Below are 22671 nucleotides of genomic sequence, written 5' to 3' on the forward strand. Positions count from 1 at the left end.
AAAAAATAAAAATATAATGTAAAAATATGGAATACAATTTAAAGTTAATACTATTTATCTACAATCTAGAATTAGTAATTTTATTTTTTTTCTCAATGGAAAAAAAAAAAGAAAAATCTGCATAGGATTAGATATCTAGCAGATCAATATAGTGAGTTGTGAGTATCTTCAAATATATATATATATATATATATATATATATATATATATATATATAGTGAGTTGAGCAAAGATAAGATGATCTTCTCTTGCTTGTCTTCCATTACCATAACTACCTAACCTAAGTTATTCTCTTTGCATACTCAAATTTCTCCTGAAATTCCAATTTCCATGGAAGCTGCTCTACATTTCACTTCTGTAACTCCATTTCCTCGCCAAATTTCCCCCCTTTCTTCCTCTACAATACCTACTAATTCTTTTTCTTCATGGACTGGTTCAATTCTTGCAATTGGGTTTTCTTCTAGAAACTCATTTACTGTAAGAACCCCTTCTTTTTTTGTTATAAAAAGACATTTTTTTTGTTGAATTTGCCTTAATTTCTGTATTTTATGATTGTATTATTGTACGAATGATTTGGGTTAATTTTACAGAGAGAGCTATGGAAAGCTGTGAATTCAAAGGGTGTTACAACAAGTGTTCCAAGAGATATGAGAGGGGTTATTAGGGCTGAGATGTTTGGGCAGCTCACTTCTGGGCTTGAAGCTGCTTGGACTAAACTCAGAGGCCAAGGTATCATTTTTTAGAATAGTATAAACAAGAACTATGTTTCTTTAGCTATTTTAGACTCTGTTACCCGGATTTGAGAAGGTGCCCGAGTGTTTGACTCTGCTAAATTATGGAAAAGTAGTGTTGTTGGAGACACTTATACCTGCTTGGTTAACTGTACCAATTGGTGGTAATAGACATGATTTTGTAGTGTAGATTTTCTATGATATGTATATGTAATTCAGATGGTAATGAAAGTTTGATGATTCATTTTTGCTCAATTTTCCATTATCACCTATAATGTTCAAATAATAATGCATTAAAATGAATTTTGGGAAGAAAAATTTGATTGTTGGAAGGAGTATAGGCATGACCATTAAGTTTGTCAAGGAATAATCCTACCAAAATTACAACAATTTTCCAATTTTCATCATTTAGTATTAGGTAAAATGAAGAGTTCTGGTGATAAAGATTTTAGGTGTAGTGCAAATGTTCTCGATCCTAGGATAGGTTATATATACTGTTTCACACCCCTCAAACGAGAGCCCTTTGGTCTAGAAACGTGGATGCAACAGAAACCATCTTCATGCTTGACGCTATATATTTCACTTGAACACTTTGGATTCTATATCACGTCACCAACTTGACCAAAAACTTAAGCTTGTGTTGTAGCCCCAAGGTATCTTAAATACTCTATCTGTTAATACTTGTTTTGATTGTTATGGTTTCTTTTCTTTTGATTATGAGTTATATAATGTTAAAAGTTTGGAATCAGTTGCCATGTATGCTAGTTTAGAATTTGTGAAAAAAAAATGTTTCTTTCACTTGTATTTTGTAGATGATCATGAGTTATAAGTCAGGATATGACCCTGTTCTTATGAAGGGTTTTTCTATGTTACCTGCTAGTTTAGAATTTGTGAAATTAGTCTTAATGATATGGTGTATGTTTGAAGGTTCAAAGCGATATTTTTTGTTTGATATGTCTTTTAAAAGGCTGCAAAATGAATAAAGAAAAAACGGGGTTTTGAAAGTTTAGCATTTGGGTGCCATTTGTGTATACCTATATTCAATATGGGTTATTGGTATGTACTGATTCGGTATACAGAACCAAGGAGGGATTGGATGTGGGGTTGAAGATATTCCAATGTGTGATTTTAGACGGAAAATTTTAGAAAGTTACAATGCATTAGAGCATTATTGAGATTGTTGGTTTAATTTTGGGATTCTAAAGAACAATATTTGAGATTTTGTGTGGGATCTTGTGAAACATGTACAATGCTATCTAAAGTCACTGTTGATTTTGTGAGGCATTGCTAATAGTTATGTCTTTATACACACATCAAATGGTTGATTTGTACAACTATTGCGTGCTTGTTTGGCGGGTTTCTTTGGGTAATACTTAATCCCTTAGCAATTGGAAATTAGTTGAAAACCAATAGTGATAAATTTGTTATTGGGCTTGTACACTGTTATGAATGGTGTGCCTTGAGTGCACTAATGAAGTCTATGCATTCATGGGTGCATAGAGAAGGAATCTCATGAGTGGAGTAATTTGTGTGTTAATGGGTGAATTAAGATTGTAACTTAATGTGTGTGATTGAATGTGGTGTTTAAGTGTGGGTTAATTCTTTGGAGTAATGAAGGAATTAAATAAGTTACTTAAACATGTGAAGTATGATGGATGATGAATGAGTTTTAATGAGGATTTGAAGAGTATCTGATGCTGCACACGATGCCTTGAACGAGGCATCCAAGAACAGAACAAGTGCCTTGAACGAGCACTATGATCAGTACAAAACAGAATGTTGGACCTTGCTTGTGCTCGAACGAGCACTTTCCCCAGCAGCAGTCAGTGACCTTGGAAGCAGATCAGGAAGCCTCTGAACTAGGTGCTCGAATGAGCTTCATTACTGCTGAACGAGCGGTTGCTGCCAGGACTTCTTGGATTCCTTTTTTGGCCGGTTCTTATGCTCAAGAGATGTTACATTGTCATTTACTCTTAATCTTTATGGTGTATTCTCATTAAATACACTTAGCACTATAAATAGAGAGCTCTCATGTACATCAAAACATCATCAAACACAATCCCTAAGGCAAACACATAACCTTTGTTTTATCTCTTACTCAATTTTAAGTGTTTTACTCCATTGGGTGAACCTCCTTAAATCATTGTGTCATTTTTGCAATTTTATTTTCGTCAAACGTTTGTTAATTCATTGAAATCGTTATCGTTCATCAAAGTCTTTCACATCGTTTCGATCCTAGCAATTATTTCATACACAACACGACCCCAAGAGAGTAGACTTGACTACACACTAAATCCGATGAGGTTTCATCCTAAAACCAATTGATATTAGGAGGAGAAGCCCATCAAGTATATATGATAATCAACCTCTATCTTATTCTTCGATGTGGGATATTTTCCAACTAATCGAGCCAGGATTTGGAAAGCCTTGTAGAATTTGCTATTTTTTGGATAATGTTAGCTTCTTCGTAATTTGTAGTGTGCGGTGTACTGAAGATTTGGTGGATAGAAATTTTGTGTCATTTGGACTTCTTGATAATTAATTTTGAAAAGTAATTGAGTGAGCTAAGACAAAGTTAATGCAGCCCTTGTTCTTATTTCATTTTCTCAGAAGTTCTAACCAAAGAAAATATTGCGGAACCTATGCGAGATATCAGGAGAGCCCTGTTGGAAGCCGATGTGAGTCTCTAGTCAGTTGTGTAACTATTGACTAATAGCATAAGTTCTATAGAATTTATTCGTGTATGCTGCTTCGTATGATGACAGGTGAGCCTTCCCGTTGTAAGAAGGTTTGTTCAATCTGTAAGTGATCAGGCTGTTGGAGTTGGGGTGATCCGAGGAGTAAAACCTGATCAGCAATTAGTCAAAGTATGATTTTCTTAACTTATGTTGTAGTGCGTTAGTTTTCATCATGCATTCTATATCAAATGATTGGATCAATGTTACAAGAAACGGAATTTGATTCGATACAAGAAACTAAGTGAGAAACGAGAAACGTTATTTTAGTGTTTGGAAACTTAAAAAAAGTAATTTGATCTAAAAGAAGCTACGAAAGGGCCATTGGTCCTAATCTATGTTACTTGTACTTGGGTACTGATGTCGGATACTAGTACGTGTCCAAGTGTCGGATATGTCTAAATGTTCAATTTTTTGCCTAAAATGAAGTGTCTAAGTGCCACACCAAGTTCCGAGCATCAAGGATCGGACACGGGTATGTGAAACAAAATGAAGAGCCCAGTAACATAGGTCCTAAAAAAATTGATTATAGGTAAGAAATATACCATAACACTAATCATAAATTAAAAAGTCTTTTATCACAAAACTAGAACATAATATAACCACGACTGTAAGAAGAAATTAAAAAAACAAAAGACAAGTTTTTTCATCTTAATGCTAACGTGAAACAAAAAAACGTTAATTTAGTGTTTTCAATCGACTCATGCTGAATAATTACTGCTGCAGATTGTGCGTGATGAACTTGTAAAACTAATGGGCGGAGAGGTTTCTGAGCTTGTTTTTTCAAAATCTGGTCCCACTGTCATATTATTGGCTGGATTACAAGGGGTTGGGAAGACGACCGTTTCAGCGAAATTGGCGTTTTACCTTAAGAAGCTGGTATGTCAGATAGTTCTTCACTTATTTCTCGAGCTATGTCGAAGTTTTATTATTTATTTATAATCTTTCAGGGAAAGAGTTGCATGCTTGTTGCTGGAGATGTTTACAGGCCTGCTGCAATCGACCAACTTGTAATTCTCGGACAGCAGGTACCTACAATATCCTGAGCTATTAGCGACTCTTTTATGTTTTCGGATGAGTTTCCGTTCAACCCTTCATTTTATGTATTCTTTAGTATCAAAAAAATTGGGGTGTTTGGCAATTAGCAGTTGGCTTGTTTGACCAGTTGGCTGATTTTGTTGGCTTTTAACCTAGTTGAAAAAGATATTATTTATGGAGATGTTTGGTAACGTTAAAGCAAGTGCTAATAATCTTAGTGATGACGTTCACTTTAAACATATAGTCGAACATGCTTTGTCTTGTACTTTAGAGAGGGTCGATAAAGATGTGTCGAATATGGGTGGTTTAAGGTTTGGAACGGTTGATGAGAGTTGTTTGATCAAAGCAACAAGAAGAGGAACAAACTGTGTGTGGCTCGACCAGCCGCTCGATCGAGTGAGGTCTTGCTCGACCGGTCGAGCGGGGGTGGCTCGGTCGAGCAACATGTCGAGCAATATGTGCAGAATAAGTCAGTAGCTTCTCTGGAAGCTCGTTCGACCGAGCGAGGTAGTGGCTCGGGTCGAGCGGAAGTTCAGAAGGCTACATTGGATTCTGTTTTCATCAGAAGGTGAAGTGACTATGCAATTATGTGGTGCATTACTTCTATTGTTTATTATAATGTTTATTGTTATAGTTAATTAGGAAGTTAATTGGATGTTAATTGTGAGTTTATGGTGATTTATGAGGGAATACTAAGGGTGATGAATACCTTGCCTATAAATAGGATTTATCACCCATAGTAACATTCACCACAAACACACATATTGTTGAGAGGGCTATTGCATTGTTAGAAACTTGAGAGTGTCCTTACTTTGCTTTAGTATTTGTGATCTTGAGAGATTGTTCTCAAGACAAGGGAGTTTATTATACTTGTAATTGTTGAATTCATTATAATAAACTACATTTGAGGGGGAGGTATTCAAGATACCTCATAAACACTTGTGTTCTCATTTTGCATTATATTTTTCATTTGTTTTTCTTTGTTATACCTCTTTGAGGCTTGCGCTTTCAGGTAAATTTAGGTATTGTGTGTTGGCTATTTATAGAGAAAAAGTGGTCAAAGCCAAAAGCCAACAGAAAAAGCTGATTGGAGTAGCTTTTTATTTTGGCGTAATAGACAATTTTTCAATTGGTTTAAAAGCCATCTACTGAACACTATTTTGGCTGCTTGACCAACCAAAAGCTAAAAGCCAATGAAAAAGCTAAGCAAAAAGCCATGAACCAAACACCCCCATTTCATTACTCAAAATGTGATGAAAAAATCAGTAAATCAAATAAATTCACTCATGTTTATCGTCAAGCTTGTGACAGGTGAATGTGCCTGTCTATACCGCAGGTACGGATGTCAAACCTTCAGATATCGCTAAGCAAGGTTTAGCTGAGGCCAGAAAAAAAAATATTGATGTAGTTATTGTGGATACGGCTGGTAGACTTCAGGTGATGTTTCATGTTATACGATTCTACAATCTGTTTTGTGTTACTCTGTCCATCTCAATGCGCTCCATTGCTTATTGAATAATAACCCATGTGGAAGCGGCCTTGAAGATATTAGGAGAGAGATGGAGAATAAAAGTGAGAAACGTTTCCACAAGAGGATGTTAGGCCGTGACAATTCGTCACATAATCACCCAGTGGGCCAACTCGTGTGGACACACCCACCGGGCACCTGTGGGCTCAGGCCCACAAACCCACGGGTAGTGAGCGTTAACTTGCACAAACACTTGATGAGAATCACTATTTCCCAAAACTACATGGAATTAAAAGGATTATCCACCAAGGATTAAATACAAGTCCACGACCCACTATTTTAGTGATGTTGGATCTTCCTCACATGTAAAGTATTTTCAACTGAGGAAATGGTGCCAAGTCATATCGACACCTCTAAATGGAAAGTGGGGCAAGTTGAGATGGACAGTCACGAAGGTATACATTGTTGACTTCATAAACCAGACTAATCTTTTAGTTTATTATTGGTAGATCGACAAGGCAATGATGGATGAGTTAAAAGAAGTTAAACGAGCAGTAAATCCGACTGAAGTTTTGCTAGTTGTAGATGCAATGACTGGTCAAGAAGCTGCAGGTTCGAAAATATCAGCTTCTTGCTTATATGTATTCGTTTTATATGCTTTGTATCAAGTTCCCGCTTTAGCTAATTTAGCGCGTATATATTCCGCTTTCAAATCTTTATTTTCCTAATTAACCATCCTTTCTTTTTGTAATTGTTTTGAAAATGCAGCTTTAGTCACGACTTTTAATTTAGAGATCGGTATTACCGGTGCTATCATGACAAAGCTCGATGGAGATTCTAGAGGTGGGGCGGCTCTCAGTGTCAAGGAGGTATTCATTTATACAATACCAATTGATCGAGTCCCTTTCACCTTATATCATTCATACTCCCTTCATTTTTCTATAAATGTCCGATTTGATTCTGCACACCATTCAATGTACTAATTTAAAGCCTGATATCTCAAATTGATCATAACTAAACATTATAAAATTATAATATTAATAAAATTTGAATTGAAATGAATCAAACAAGATCTTACCCAGACTTTGTTTTACCTAATAGATTAAGAATATAATCAAATTTTCATTGAATTTAGGTGTCAGGAAAGCCAATCAAGCTTGTAGGACGAGGAGAGCGCATGGAGGATCTTGAGCCTTTTTACCCGGATCGTATGGCTGGTCGCATATTAGGGATGGGAGATGTTCTTTCATTTGTAGAGAAAGCACAAGAAGTTGTAAGTGTCATACTTATCAGTTTTATAGCCTTTCGGAAGGTTGTTAACATGGTTTTACAAATCGTCTTTAGATGCAACAAGAAGATGCCGAAGCACTTCAGAAGAAGATAATGAGTGCAAAGTTTGACTTCAATGACTTCCTAAAGCAAACTCGTGCAGTCGCGCAGATGGGTTCTGTGAGCCGTGTTATTGGAATGATTCCAGGCATGGCTAAGGTAAGTTTATGCATCCATACAGAAATGATCGTATTTATTATCTTTACTTAGGACACGAATAATGAAACAAACCTTTTTTATTGCCTTTCCCATTTTTTCAATTCATCGTATGAGTTTAGGTTACGCCAGCGCAAATTCGTGAAGCCGAAAAGAACTTGAAGATTATGGAAGCTATGATTGAAGTTATGACCCCAGGTATTTCAAATTAAGTGTTTCATATGCATGACGTAAATGTTTTTTCTCATCTCGTTTCACTCCATATCATCATCCCAATCAGTCCCGTCCAAAGCAGAGTAGGGTGGGAAAGAAGACAGACCAATAACCTCATCACGAGGAGCTCACGATCGAAGGGAGCTCCTCAACTCGATCTTCGCAAAAGTTGATCGAAGGGAGCCCCGTCCATGGGAGCCCCTTTCATCCATAGTTTGACTTTTTATTAGCATGTCGTAGCAATTAGGTACGTTTAATTGGATTCTTTGACGGCGTTTGAAAATTTTGAAGTAGCCGAAAACATTTTACCGGAAAGATTTAGTTTTTCTGTCTAACAAAGATCTCTTTACCAGCTTATAAACCCGATCCCTTATTCATCGATTATTCTGTTTTATGCGATGTTTCCATTTTCCCTCTGTTGTTTTTCTCAAGAGGAAAGAGAGAAACCGGAACTCTTGGCCGAATCTCCAACAAGAAGAAAAAGGGTTGCTCAGGATTCGGGGAAAACTGAACAGCAGGTTTAGTCACTCACTCCTATTAATCGACACGCAAAAATGTTACACGAGAGCAATATACTCGTCTGACTAATTTGATCGGGATTTATGACATTTTCCAGGTCAGTCAGCTAGTCGCTCAACTATTCCAAATGCGCGTCCGCATGAAAAATTTGATGGGTGTAATGGAAGGAGGATCTATCCCCGCCCTTAGCAACCTTGAAGAGTCGCTTAAAATGGAAGAAAAGGTTCGGAAATATTCTTAACCACACGCGTCTGTTTTTTCATATACAAAAGTTTCCCTTTTTGGCTTCTCGAGTCTCGACCATCTCATTTGACAAGGCTATGAGAGATTCGGTTTACTTAATGTGCTGTTTTCTCGAACAGGCCCCACCTGGTACCGCTAGGAGAAGACGAAGAGCAATGTCAAGAAAGCAATATGCAGATTCAGGTACGGCTAGACCAAGTCCTCGAGGTTTCGGTTCAAGTAACTAATGCAAAATCTAGCTCCTAGGAACTGAATAAACGAGAAATGGCCAAATCGTACACCACTATTTGTCTCTTAAGGGCTCGATGTATAAATTTTTGGTCGATATTTTCAACTCGAACCCACCATGAATTGCCGGCGGAACCCTGCTTATTGATGTAATATGTACAATGCCTCTATATTGTAAACAAAATCATGTAAGTTTTGACTGTTAAAAAACTAGTCGAAAGTGTTCTCCATATTCATCTGAATTGATGATCGAAGATCTTTATCCATATCCGATCCCAATGAATGGGGTACGTTCCGTATCTGCAACGGCAGTCGTTAAAAGAATGATATTATTAGTCATCCCTTTATTATCGGAACTAAGACTCTAGCATTGTGTATAAGGGTCGAGGCTGATTAGAGGGGGCGTAGGGTGATGGTTTAAGACTACTCGAATCGTTTTGAGCCGAGCAGGAACTTCTAGTTGGGAGATCATTTGGCACCATAGTGCAAAGATAGTTTTCATTAATGTTCGTGGTACAAAATGAGTTTATCCGTCAATTAATATGGTATTGCGATTGTTACGATCTATTTCAGTTGCGGTAAGCTTAAAAACCTTCGTGGTATATTCAAATGTTTGTTTTGAGTATTAGGTAAATAAGTGGGGATTTGAGAATAATATAAAAATGAAAGAAAATGTTTTATTAAAATAAAATAAACTAACAAATAATATATATATGATATATAAGGTTTCTTTACTCATATCTAAGATGGATATACATCTCAAAATATTACAGACACATTCTAAATAATTATTTCATATTTCAAAATCTACAAATGAGTACTCAAATTTTAGGGTGAAATTACATTTGATTTCTTTCTCTAATATTTGACAAAAAATGTGAGAAATATAATCTTCTAGACATGTATAAATAAATTCCATAAAATCACAAATACAACCTCAAAAATCATGATCAATGAATAAGTAATTAATTAAAAAAAATGTATTTTTGTGATTATTAAATGTCCATTAAATTTATTTTTCTTTCAACTTTTTGGTGATTGCGAAGATAGCACCAGCTACAGCCAAGACTATCCCTGATACAATGATAGTTGTCTTGAATGCTTGCATTGGATCGTTCTTTGGACATTGCTTCTTTGCTTTAGGCTTCCTTTGTTTTGTTGGTCCCTTCACATTATAAAACAAACCAAAATTTTTATATTTAAATTTTAACACGGAATCATCGTAAGACACGATTTTGTTTACAGTTAGTATCTCAAATAATACAAATTAAAAATAAAAATAAATTATTATATTCTTATTTAAACTTGTCTCACATAAAAATAGTTTTATAAGAGTAGGTTGTATTTTAGATTTATGATTATATAAACATTAATTAAGTTATCTAAAATTGCATTAATATTGAAATTAATTACAAAATCACACGTTAGTCAAAGTATTAATAATTCCAAATTAAATAATTTTTTTATTATGTTTTTTCAATTTTTTTCCTTTGACAAGTGAAAAAAAATATATAAACTCCCATAAAACATTTTACAACCTTATGAAAAAAATCATTTTCAAATTTACTCTATGTAGTATTATTATCCTTATTATCCTGCGTCACAAAAGAATATTTAACTTTTTACCCTTAAATAATCACAAACATTAAAAAAAATTACCATCATACATCTAAGACATAATGCAAAAGTTTTTTTTAATAATAGGCCGATAAAGAAAATGAGGTAATAAAAATTAAAATTACATTTAAAAAAAAAAATGGTTTGTAATTCATTTAAAACAAAATTAAATTTTCCCAATGCCAAAAAAGTTAATGGGAAATTATTCTTATTTGTAAAATAAATAAATAAATATAGAGAATATAAAAAAAACTCTTGATATTGTTACCTTATCTAACTGTGAAGATACAGAATCAACATGAAATTCAGTATTATTGCCTGGATTTAATTCTCCATCAATTTCAACGGGTGGAAATGTAGTGTCATTAGTTGCATCAACTAATGTTACCTCATCTGCCATTTTTGATTCCTTTATTCAAATTATCTTTTATGATATTTGAATTTTTATTTTTATGATTTTATAATCAATTAATTGTAAGAAAAATATGTATTTCTATTTCTTAGTTTATTTTATATTTATTAATTTTAAGAAAACAAAATAATATAAAGACAAATTATATCAATATGCAATTATAAAAGTTCTTTTGGTATGCAAATCAATGTTTCAGCGAAATTATCTCTAACTCCATTACCAAAATACATTACTTAAAAAAGATGCTTTTTAATCTTGAAGCTCTTATTTTAAGCAATTATTTCAGGGTCTATTTGTTATCTTCTTTTTTTTTAAAAAAGATATATTGTTATCTACACCTATTATATATGGAATCTTGAATAAGGATATAAATTAATTTGTAATATTTTTTATTTTAATTCATTTCACTTAATTTATATTATTTTCAATATTACACTATTGATCACCACTTCATTTTAATTTCATATATATATTTTAATTCTCTTTTAGTTTCCACACAATACAATCTCTCTCTTTAATTATTACAATTTTCCATTTTTTCCGTAAAAAACAATTTAATCATTGATTCAAATTATACTGAATAGAGGGACAATGAAGCATTAAATAATTACTTTGGTTAGCTTTTTGCTTTTTGATTTGCATTAAATTACTATTGTGATTTAGTATATTATATTACTAGATAGTGCTAGTGCAATGCACGAAATAATTAAATTTACCGACATATTTATATTATTTAAGAAATAAATTTTACGTTATATTTATATCTCATTTCATACATTACATACATTTTTTATTTGTATTATACTTTGCATTAAACACGTAGATGATTGTGAAAATTTAATTATAAATTTAACATAAATATTTATGTAAAATTATTTTATAAAAGTTAAAAAAGATAATCTATTTGTCATACAAAATTAGTGACTTTTATAAAGATATTCACAACCTAAATCATATTATCATATTAGACTTATGCATTGCACTTAAGTAACCAATTTTAATAGTTTGAATAAAATAAATCCACACAAAACTATATCTTTTAATCAACCTAAAATACCCAATACATTTAAATAATACTCATTTAATAAATAAAATTGATAAGATTTTATAAATAATTAAAAAAAAATAAAATAAAATATATAATTTTTTAATACATTAAATAATTTGACATAAAATGTAAAAAATCAATGTCATAATTAGAAAGTAATAAAGTCAAAAATATAAATATTAATCATAAAAATAATGACGTCATTATTGAAATTTTAAAGGAAAATATTTTATTAAGATTCTAAAAATAATGACGTCATTATTGAAATTTTAAAGGAAAATATTAAACAGCAATGACATAATTATAGATAAATTATAGATAGATATAGAATTTTATCCTCTACTATTGCGATTTGGCATATTATAATCAAACATCAAAATATATTATATTAATTTTATCTTCTAAATTTTGTTCTAATTTACTCTTTTGCAACTTATGCTTTAGTTGGCTTTTGAGTAACAGCTGATCAAGCAAGCCAGCCATCGTAGACGACATAGCCTGCAATAATCCACCAACAGCCCAGACGAAGGTTTAAACCATCACAAGTCTAAAAGAATGAGATATTTGTATCATCTTTCAAGTTAAGTTGGCAAGTCAGAATATAAATATGCCTCAAAATTTTGGAGTTCATCAGGAATCAAGTCCTTCACACATCTAATTGAATCATCATTCTTGCCAATGTCACAAGTTGATGTAACACTAAACTTAATCTTCATGGAAACTTCTGATAAACTAACTCTTTCATTTGGAGTGTCATTACGTGACTCGCCTATTACAATCATGCAAAACCAGTTAGTCTCTTTGAGAAACCGTCTCCTTGAAAAACGAATTTTAAGTCTATCCTATACAGATTAATACCTATTTGTCGTATTCTTAATGTCTAATTACATAATTACATTATCGTTAATACCTACTTACCGTATCCTTAATGTCTATTTTCAATATCTTAAATGTCTACTTATACAATTCTTAATGCCTACATATAATATTTTCAAAAACATATAATAGGCCGACTCAATTAGAAATGATTTCTCAAAATAGACCGTCTCTCACAAGAATTCGTGCAAATAAAAGCATAAGATGGTTTAAAGTTAACATGGCAAGTCAGGAATTCAATATGCCTCAAATTTTTTGTGTTCATAAGGAAGTAAATTCCTTCACACATCTAATTGAATCATCATTTTTGCCAATATATTCACCAAACAAGTAGATCTTACAATAAACAGACTAACTCAAACAAGGCACAAACACAACACATTCACAAAGCATTTTATATGAATCAAAGGGTCGGATGTAAACAGCTTAAACTTGTTACATATTAGTAATATAAAAAAAGGTTGTTTTTGATCGATATAAGGAGCAAACATCATTCCCAACTCACATAAGAGAACTTGATAGTTGAAGCTAAAACGGTAGTAGAAGGCTGATTTTGGGGCTCATTTCACTCATTGCAATATAAAAGCAAAGACGGTTTAAAGTTAATTGGGCAAGTCAGAATAATAATATGCCTCAAATTTTTGTGTTCATCAGAAAACAAGTCCTTCACACATCTAATTGAATCATCATTCTTGCCGATGTCTCACCAAACTAGAACTTAGAATAAACATACTTTATTCAGCTAACTCAAACAGTCAAAAAACAAGCTCACACATAAAAACCTACACCTCGAACTTCTTATATTATAAACATGAAAGCTCACCATATCATCCCCAATTATGCAACTGTTAAAAATAAAACAAGACAGAATCACAGAAGTATGAAGATCCAAAAGATTAGAACATTCAGAATGAGTAGGAGGTTTGTAATCCAATCATGAACTTATCGGATCAATACATATACATCCTCATTATGCTCGACCAAAATCAATTAAATGAATCAAATAATGTTTTACAATCCAAAAGAGGTTAGAAATGGAGACTAATTGAAATCAAAACAATTTTAGAAGGCATTCAGAATGAGTAGGAGGTTGAGTATTCCATTCATGAACTTGTCGGTTCAATACAAAATCATCCTCATTATGCTCAAACAAAACAAATTATAAGCAGAAAGTTCTCAAAAATCTTAATTCATGATTTCATAATTGAAATCTACAATCAAAAAGACACACTTTTAACCTGTGAAACCCTTATAAGAATATGAATGGAAAAATTCAGAGATCATCAGAAAATTGGATTCTTAACATCACAAAGAACACTAATTAGTGTCTCAGACGACCGTCGTGAGAATAATTAATCCAAGATCATCACTTGAGCTCATGAAATTCCCATAAAACAATAAGATGATCAATAAATAGCACAAGCAAGCAGATAATTAGTAAATAGTCAGTTTTGAAGAATCTGGCCTGTCAGAATATCAATAAGCAAAAAGTTTAGAAGTTCACAAGGAAATGCATCCTTCATACTGATAAATATATCATCATTCTTGCCAGATTAATGCATCCTTCATAATTTTAAAGAATTAAATGTTTCCCCATCAAAAATAGAAGCCATTTACATCCCGATATTTGGATCTTAAACCACCCATTTACTGGAAAAGCCAGAAACATATGTTAGCAAGCTATTTCAGCAAATTAAGGAAAAGTTTAAAGACCCAAATAGTAAAATTAGGGTAAAATGACAACAAGTTTTAAGGGGTGATAAATTAGGGTTCATCTCTTTAAGAAAACCCTAAAGTGAAAAACCCAGAAAAAGTTCAATTTCGCGCAGCTATGACTCGACACGCTTCCATTTCTGATAATTGGAAGGCGATCTTAAGGGTTGCGCTTTAATTTCAACCATGAATTAAAACAAATTCCAATGAGATAAATTAAGGCTATTATACATCAAAGAAATTGCAAGCAGTTAAATGTAATGAAATTCTGCGTGGATTTAAAGGGAGGAGAAGGAGAAGAGCCAGAATTGAAATGAATCTCAGAAAGACGATTGATTGGAGAAAGGAATGGGGGTGGGAAGAAATGGAATCTCATCCTAGGGTTTTGTACAGAAATCTAGGGCTTTGGAATACTTATTGGGCTTAGGACGCTAGAGATAAAAGAGTATGTTTATGATAGTTTGGGCTATGGTTTTATGATAGAGGTTTAGCCCAAATAAACAAGTTTATGTTTTGTCGGCCGGTCTCCAGAAACACCGTCTTTTTTAGAGACGTTTCTCAAGCCCAACTCATTAAAGCTTAATTAAACTAAATCATGGGCTCACCGAATTATAAATGGTCTATCAAATTCAGTGTCTCTAACAAGAATTTATGATGTTTTGTTAGAGTCTTGCGACTTGCGAGAGACTGCCGTAGCCCTTATCGTGAGATTAATTGATCAATTTAAGGTCATAATTGATACTTATACGGTTAATTAATCTCTTTTAAAAGTTATAACTAATAATTTAATTGATCACTTTAAGATTTGTATTAATTACTTTAGTGTCAAAATTGAAGACTTTAAAATAATTGATTCATTTAAGGTCATAAACTTGTAAATAGAAATTAACCACTTAATGTCAAAATTAATCACTTTTAGGTAAGAAAATTTTTATTTTAATTAATCTTTCAAAGTTTACTTTAAGTTAAAATTAATCACTTTGATATCAAAATTAATATATCAAAATTAATATTTTTAAGGTTAAAATTAAATTTTTATCTTAGCTTGAACTAACCCATTAATACTCGCCTCTTAATTAATAAGGCGATCGCATATAAATTTTTTCATGTTTTGTTGTACTTCTAATCTAAAGTGTTTATTTGAGTGTGTGTACCCCATCTAAATGAAAGCATACTGCTTCATAACACCGCTACAAAGTTACTTCATTGTTGTCAATACAAATAATACTTTTCTTACAAATAAGAAAAAAAAAATTTAATGAGTGGGTTTCATTGGGAAATTGTTTTTATTGGATTGACTCAATGTATACTTACGGCCCGTTTGGTACATGGTATTAGAGGGCGGTAATGGTAATAAAATTAAGTAATAAAAAATTTGGTTGTTTGGATGCCTTCAATGGTAATTGATGGTAATAAAATAAGGTAATGAAATTACCAAAAAGGGTCATTTTTATTACCATCAAACAACCTGGTATTAGGCTGTAATGGTAATAAAGTATTAGTGTGGTAATAAAATAAGGTAATATTGTTTCGAGCTGAAGATAGAAAATAATGAAGAAAAAAAAGGTAATGTATGTAATTATCCAAAAAAAATATTATTATTAAAAAAAGAATCATTAAATAGAATAATTTAGATACAATAATGCTTTTAGATACAAATATACAATAATGAAACTAGGAGTTATTACCATTTTTTATTACTAACAACCAAATGCAATCAATGGAATATTATCTTCCATTACCATTCTTTAGTCATGCACACTAAACAAAAGAATCTTCATTACCAATTCTCATATCTATTCCTTCATTACTATTGCCATTACAATATTTCATTCCCATTACTTCATTACCATCAACCAAACGGGGCATTATTGTCATGAAATGATCATTCATAAATTCATAACCTTAAAGTGATCATTCATAACCTTAAAGTTATCACATATATTTTACAATTGATCACTTATAATTTTAGTTCCTAAAGTGATTCTTGCAATCTTAATTCTTAAATGTTTTGATTGAAGTACAACAAACATGACTATTAAATTTTTCAATAGGTTTTCCATCAAAATTATAGTAAATGAAGTATTTCGATAATTTTTTTCTTAACATAATTATTAATTATTTAGATACAAAAGGCACTTAATAATCATATAAAACGAATTTTCATACCCAATCAAAGTAGATATTAAATTTATAATATAAGTAATTGACATGTTACATCGCAATAATTGCAAAAATAAATTTATTATATATAAAGATATTACAATTGAAGATATTTCGTTTGTGGAGATAATTGAGCAAATAATAAAATAGTATTTAATTAAGGAATAAGAAAACAATATTTAATTTAGATAGATAATTGAGCAAATAAGAAAATAATATTTTAATTAAAGAATAAGAAAACGGTATTTAATTTGAGGAGATATTTGAGCAAATAAGAAAATACTATTTAATTAAGAAATAAGAAAGCAATATTTAATTTGAGGAGATAATTAGGCAAAGTGACACGTGGAAATTCATAGCTATTCCTCAACCCTCATTATAAAGTTGTTATGTGTCAAAGTAGGCATTAAAAATGATGTAAGTTGACATTTAAAATATTGTAAATAGGCATTAAGGATAATGTAAGTACGCATTAAGAATACGGTATATGGACATTAATATTTATTGGGCTGAGTTTAAAATACGTGGAGTTACTAATAAAAAATTGGCAAGATAATTTCAATTTTCATACATGCATGTTCCGACAAGTTTTGGGTCAATTTCACATCACCTTCATGGATAAAAGAATGATGATGCCTGGTAGTATTAGATGCCTTAACGAAAAGGGTAGGTGACTGGGTGGCCTGGCCTGGTAGCTACGGAAAAATATCAATGGATAACATTCGGAAAGCAGAGAATTTCCTTTTTTTAAAAACAATGAAAACAACAAATATATTGACTCATTCGTCACCAAGTCAATTGACTATAATTGAATTCTAATTTCCTATTTCAATCATATTATTCTATTCAAATAATTTTATCTAACATACCAAGTTTGATGGGATATTCCATATTTTTTAGTGGTTTTAACTTGAATCATTGCATAAATAATATTAATTAAAACAACATAACCTAAATTAGTTCTAAGAATTGGTTAAGCTTACAAAAATTGTCCCAATTTCAATGATTAAAATTAACTAAATGAATTAATATATCAATTTCAAAGTTTATCTACATGAAGTCTTCTTCTCTATATTTGTAAGTATATATCATTTATACTCTTATCTTCTGAGTCTTTTACATATCTCAAGCTTTAACTTTCTATCGTTCTTAACGATTTGCTAATTTCCCGTATGATTGTGCTATATATCTGTTAATATCTAATTTATTTCAAAATTAATAAATTCAAATAAAGACTAAATTTTGTATACTTTAATATAAAGCAAATACATTTTATAACCTTATTTGGTTCACTTTAAATCAGTAATATTAAATAAAAGTAAGTCTAACGACAATTAAATTAATTAATATAGTGTTTGAGATCAAGTATTTTATTTCAAATTATGAATTTCAATTATGAAATCATAAATGAAGAATTTGAGAAGGACAATATTTGGGTAATTATTTTTAAATTCTCAACTTTTAACTATTTTTAATTTGCCAAACAAAAAATTTAAACCAATTTCAAATTTCCAAATAAAATCATTGTTTCCAAATATGGTATAAGTTCATTTCAGCTAAAATATGTATTTCGAAAAGGAAAAAAAATCATAATCACTAAAATAAGTTTTACTCTTACATAAAAAAAGTTACCTTTCAACAAAAAAAAATAGTTTATTTAAAGTAAATTCAATTTAAATAAGTATTAAGACCAACCAAGCAACTTCCACTAAATTTTCTAATTACTCTTTTACCTTTTATAGCTGTAAAATGCATTTTTTTTTTTAGTATAGATGGGGGCAAACCTGCTGGAGAGACTATGAACTATAGTCTATAGTGCTACTCTGCTTGGTACGTCAGTATTTTTATAGAAAATATTATATTATTATGGGTAATTTTATAGAAAAATATTATATTATTATAAAATTATAAAAAGCAATTTTTTTTACTTTTCATTATTTATTTTAAAATTAAAGTAGCGAGTTTATTTTATAGCTTCACAAGTTTCAAATACAGTGATCTGTAATAGATAATTGTTAAGGATAAAGCTATTAGTATGTGAATGTTTACAACCCACCCTAAAAATATACGCTCTAATGTTAATCAATCAACAAATGATCTAACACTCTTATGTTTAAGTCACAGACTCAATCAATATATTCGTTGGTCTTACTTTTTAATATACGAAACTATTCATATACTATATTCCAAACAACGTTCAACCCTTCATCTAATAATATACACTTATATGTTTAAATCACAGACTCAATCAATATATTCGTTGGTCTTACTTTTTAACATAAGAAATTATTCATATATTATATTCCAAACAACGTTCAACCTTTCATCTAAAAATATACACTCTTTTGTTAAAGTCACAAACTCAATCAATATATTTGTTCGTTTTACTTTTTAATGTAAGAAACTATTTATATACGATATTTCAAACAACATTCAACCCTTCATCTAAAAATATACACTTTTATGTTTAAGTTATAGACTCAATCAATATATTCGTTGGTCTTACTTTTTAACATAAAAAATTAATTTCAAATAGCGTTGAAACCTTTCATCTAAAAATATATTTACAACGTTAATGTGAAAAGTAATTTCTATTCAAAATTCCGACTTCCTCTCTAAACCCTAACATAATCCTATTAATGTTCTAAGATGGTTTTGCCACCGAATAGATGCGGCTAATCTTGACTCAATGTCTCAGTCACCTTTATGAAAAAGTCTTCCGCGTACGGACACATTACACACGTAAAACGGTAAAAGCAATATTCTTCATTACTTGATTCCTTCCTTTTTCTCTAAAATATATTCCTTTTTGTTGTTCTCATTCTTCATTTAAAAATCTTTTTTTTATTATCTTCATAAAAAAATTTTCATTTATATTATAAATTTTGAATAAAATTAACTTTGTCTATTCCCATTTTAATATTATTTTAATATTTGTAATTCCTACTATATTTTTCAATAACTTTATTTTAACATTTTTATATTTTTTATGATCTCATATATTATTCCCTAACTTTATTGAAACATTTTTCTAATAGTTATATTTCCATATATTTTTCATTAATTTTCTTTTTAATGTTTATACATGGTCTCCAATTTTCTTCTATTAAATTTATTATTCAACAAAATAATATATCTATCATCTAAATGATTCAATTTTTCTTAATTCTAGTGCACATTCTTTAAGGAATCAGAGAAAGTAATATATTGCATAAAGAAAGTATAAAAAGATGAATTTAAATGAAAAATATGACAATCTGTTAGAGACAGAGACCGAATGAGTACCATTTATGAATTTCCACAAAACGTGTATGAATGCTACGTTACATCGTGTTTTTTATCATGATTCTTCCTTGAAAATTCCACACCATTTTTTAAGTCTTTGTAATTGTTTTTCTATTTATTTAAAGTCATCAATCAATTTGGACAAAATAATATTTTCATAAAATCATAACAAATTAAGGTAAGAAAGAAAAAATGGCTAACAAAGAATATGAAGATAATGAAATAATGGAAGTTCCTGGGTTTAGATTTTATCCAACAGAAGAAGAATTAATCTCGTTTTATCTTCAACAAAAGCTCCATGGAGGAAGACCCGATATTGATCGGGTTATACCCGTGGTTTATATCTATGATTATAATCCATGGGATCTACCAAGTATGTTACATTCCTCTTAAATAAATATATCATTTTTATGTTTATTTTTAATGATATTCGAAATTAAGTTGAGTTGAAACTTTAATATCAAGGTCATACTTACTCATGCACATATCTAATCAAAAGAGTTATTCTTATGTGAAAGAGCATTAGAGCGTATATATTTATCATATTATTACTAATAAAACTTTGGTAACCCTAATTTAATACATTCTTTTTTGCTTAATCATCATATTATGATTACACATGTGCACCAAGCATATGTAATTAATATATAGTTATTACAGTGATCAGTTAGTATTACTTAAATTCAAAAGGAAAAAATACAAAAAAATTACCTATTTTATAGCATTTTTTGTAAAAAACTAATTTTTATTTACAAAAGACTACTACTTAACGGAATCAGTTAGTTGACTGTCAAGTGGGTCTTTGACCTTACACGTGAAAGGCACCAACATAATCAAATCACATTAAACATCAACCATAAGAGATCATAATCCAATTCACAACTTAGATGAAACTCAATAAAAATGAAACCTTTCTAATCAAGAAACAAGATTCAAATAAACCCACAATCAAAATTGACAAACCCATTAATTTCTCGATGAATAGAGTAAAATCCACAAATTAACAAGAAGAAGAAGATCAAATTATTAGATCAAAAATTCAAAACTTTCGAGAAAATATAGTTTTAAGTCGTACCAAGTGGTGAAAACTTTGATTGATTGAGCTAAAACAAAAGAAATCAGAGGAACATTGGTGAAAATTGAGGATAAACCCGAAGAAGAAACTGAGGAAGATAAAGAAGAAGATGTTGATGATGAAACTGGTGCCACCATTAATGATCGAGGAAACCTTAACTCATTATCATCCATTACTTTGCAAGAAAAGTGATTAATATATGGTGATTGAATCGAAATGTAAACTTGTTTCTTGAAAATTTAGGGTAACTAAATCGTCAATGAAACGGTAAGAATGTGGAGCGAAGAAGAGAAAAGCAGAAAAAAGCTCCTTAAGTGGAATATTCTTTACATGCCTTGTAGTAATACTAGTATACTACTACTTTGAGGATATCTTCAATAATATCATAATATCCATATCCAAAGCCAATCATTGATAGATGTCATATAAAGATTTCCACCAATCTAGTTAAAAACTTTAATAACCCAAAAATTCAAAATAAATATAATCAAAGTAGTGTATTTTTCCAAAATTTTCAAAATTTTTTTCAAATTCAACTAAATTAGGAAGTGGAAAACAAGAAAAAAGGATGAAAATTAATATTGGAGTATTAAATTTTGCTATATTTCCCTCAAATTCTCTAAAAATTTCCTCAAATTCAAAGTTATGAAAATAATTAATCTAACATTTACCACTAAAATCAATAACTCAATCTTTGAAATTTACCAACCACACTTATCAACTTTGTACGACCCAGGAGAACTTGGGAGGAGCAAATAAGAGTTGACTTGTATGAGTTACACTTCTCTGCGGACCCGACTAGGGATAGGAATAGCTGGAGACGCCTTATACACGCGGACACGCCTTAGATTACTGATGTCCTCTTAGCGTCCCTTTTGTGTCTTTAACATCTTACTTTTCTAGTTTCCTTTCTTTATGTTCCGTGTTTTCTTTTGTAGGAGGTTCTCCGTTTTATTTATATGTCTTTTAGTTATCTTACACGTGTATCTACGTCTCTTTATCTTCCTCGAACCGGGAGACTTCTTTGGCCGCGCTCTCCTTTATGGGTATGAGTTGCCGCCGTCTTTCCCTCCCCAGACTCTGTCCTTAGTTGTCTATGAACGGGAACAACTGGGTCGAATGATGATGATGACTTGTCAACTTTGGGATTTTCTGTTGAAGAAGATAAATAGAAGAGATGATGGAAGTACAATAAACGAAGAATTAGGAAATTTGAGGGAAATAAAGAAAAATAATGGAGGAAAAGATAGATTTAATGAAGTCACATGCCTTTCACGTGCAAGGTCAAAGACCCACCTAAAGGTCAACTAACTGATTCCGTCAAGTGGTAGTCTTTTGCAAACAAAAATATCATGTAAGATAGTTTTTTGCAAAAAAAATTAGATTAGGTAGTTTTTGCAAAATGTGCTGTAGAATAGGCAGTTTTTTATAATTTTTTCAATTCAAAATAAAATCAAATAGTATATATAAATATATGTTAAATAAGTTGGTTAATATATCGTTTTCCACATGAGTGACGAGGTTTGAAACCCATAAAACACATTTTACAAAAATATTTTTGACATCATTTTGTTTCCCGAATTTGACGCTGCTATTGCATGAACCCTAATTTTACATGCATTTTAATTTCATTCTAAAAAATGATCCATAAAATTACAGAATTATCAGGAGATGGATGCAAGAGTGACCCACAACTACAAGAATGGTTCTTCTTCATACCAAAGCACAAGAAAGAAGCAGCAGGTGGACGTCCAAACCGACTCACCGGAAACGGGTACTGGAAAGCAACTGGGTCACCCGGATACGTTTATTCTTCTACTGA

General features: G+C 31.0%; 3 protein-coding genes and 6 non-coding genes across 9 annotated transcripts in view; 2 read left to right on the plus strand and 7 right to left on the minus strand.

Annotated features, from left to right (window-relative positions):
- Positions 1–220: 220 nt before the first annotated feature.
- Positions 221–8902, plus strand: LOC130827772 (signal recognition particle subunit SRP54, chloroplastic). The gene is made up of 15 exons (XM_057693617.1): positions 221–477; positions 591–729; positions 3342–3409; positions 3497–3598; positions 4193–4345; positions 4417–4494; positions 5816–5941; positions 6482–6584; positions 6741–6841; positions 7108–7245; positions 7317–7460; positions 7580–7655; positions 8103–8188; positions 8287–8412; positions 8552–8902. The coding sequence occupies exons 1-15, from the start codon at positions 331–333 to the stop codon at positions 8657–8659; spliced, it is 1695 nt and encodes a 564-aa protein (XP_057549600.1). The 5' UTR covers positions 221–330; the 3' UTR covers positions 8660–8902.
- Positions 8903–9486: 584 nt separating this feature from the next.
- On the minus strand, positions 9487–10769 carry LOC130827773 (uncharacterized). Its single transcript, XM_057693618.1, has 2 exons — positions 10546–10769; positions 9487–9825 (listed from the first exon to the last, which is right to left on the minus strand). Exons 1-2 carry the CDS (start codon positions 10675–10677, stop codon positions 9673–9675), a joined length of 285 nt encoding a protein of 94 aa, XP_057549601.1. The 5' UTR covers positions 10678–10769; the 3' UTR covers positions 9487–9672.
- Positions 10770–12321: 1552 nt separating this feature from the next.
- LOC130827995 (small nucleolar RNA Z266) lies at positions 12322–12418 on the minus strand. Its single transcript, XR_009047306.1, has one exon. It is a non-coding gene; the product is annotated as a small nucleolar RNA Z266 (small nucleolar RNA).
- A 414-nt stretch (positions 12419–12832) lies between these two features.
- On the minus strand, positions 12833–12929 carry LOC130827997 (small nucleolar RNA Z266). Its single transcript, XR_009047308.1, has one exon. It is a non-coding gene; the product is annotated as a small nucleolar RNA Z266 (small nucleolar RNA).
- A 288-nt stretch (positions 12930–13217) lies between these two features.
- On the minus strand, positions 13218–13314 carry LOC130827996 (small nucleolar RNA Z266). The gene has a single exon (XR_009047307.1). It is a non-coding gene; the product is annotated as a small nucleolar RNA Z266 (small nucleolar RNA).
- A 204-nt stretch (positions 13315–13518) lies between these two features.
- Positions 13519–13592, minus strand: LOC130827990 (small nucleolar RNA Z105). The gene has a single exon (XR_009047301.1). It is a non-coding gene; the product is annotated as a small nucleolar RNA Z105 (small nucleolar RNA).
- Positions 13593–13891: 299 nt separating this feature from the next.
- Positions 13892–13990, minus strand: LOC130827994 (small nucleolar RNA Z161/Z228). Its single transcript, XR_009047305.1, has one exon. It is a non-coding gene; the product is annotated as a small nucleolar RNA Z161/Z228 (small nucleolar RNA).
- Positions 13991–14071: 81 nt separating this feature from the next.
- On the minus strand, positions 14072–14167 carry LOC130827998 (small nucleolar RNA Z266). The gene has a single exon (XR_009047309.1). It is a non-coding gene; the product is annotated as a small nucleolar RNA Z266 (small nucleolar RNA).
- A 5608-nt stretch (positions 14168–19775) lies between these two features.
- Positions 19776–22671, plus strand: part of LOC130827774 (NAC domain-containing protein 90-like) — an 8638-nt gene continuing 5742 nt past the window's right edge. Inside the window, exons 1-2 of the mRNA XM_057693619.1 lie at positions 19776–20147; positions 22509–22671. The exon at positions 22509–22671 is cut by the window's right edge and continues 124 nt beyond it. Coding sequence (XP_057549602.1) covers positions 19967–20147; positions 22509–22671 — 344 coding nt within the window. The 5' untranslated portion in view covers positions 19776–19966. The remainder of the gene's footprint in view (positions 20148–22508) is intronic.

This window comes from Amaranthus tricolor, chromosome 11 (assembly GCF_026212465.1).
Source record: "Amaranthus tricolor cultivar Red isolate AtriRed21 chromosome 11, ASM2621246v1, whole genome shotgun sequence".
Lineage (NCBI taxonomy): Eukaryota > Viridiplantae > Streptophyta > Magnoliopsida > Caryophyllales > Amaranthaceae > Amaranthus > Amaranthus tricolor.

Coding starts and splice junctions, on each gene's coding strand:
- LOC130827772 (XM_057693617.1), top strand. CDS start 331: ATGGAAGCTGCTCTACATTTCACTTCTGTAACTCCATTTCCTCGCCAA. Junction 7,246..7,316: donor TAGAGAAAGCACAAGAAGTT/GTAAGTGTCATA, acceptor AATCGTCTTTAG/ATGCAACAAGAAGATGCCGA. Junction 8,189..8,286: donor CGGGGAAAACTGAACAGCAG/GTTTAGTCACTC, acceptor GACATTTTCCAG/GTCAGTCAGCTAGTCGCTCA.
- LOC130827773 (XM_057693618.1), bottom strand. CDS start 10,677: ATGGCAGATGAGGTAACATTAGTTGATGCAACTAATGACACTACATTT. Junction 9,826..10,545: donor TATCTTCACAGTTAGATAAG/GTAACAATATCA, acceptor TATAATGTGAAG/GGACCAACAAAACAAAGGAA.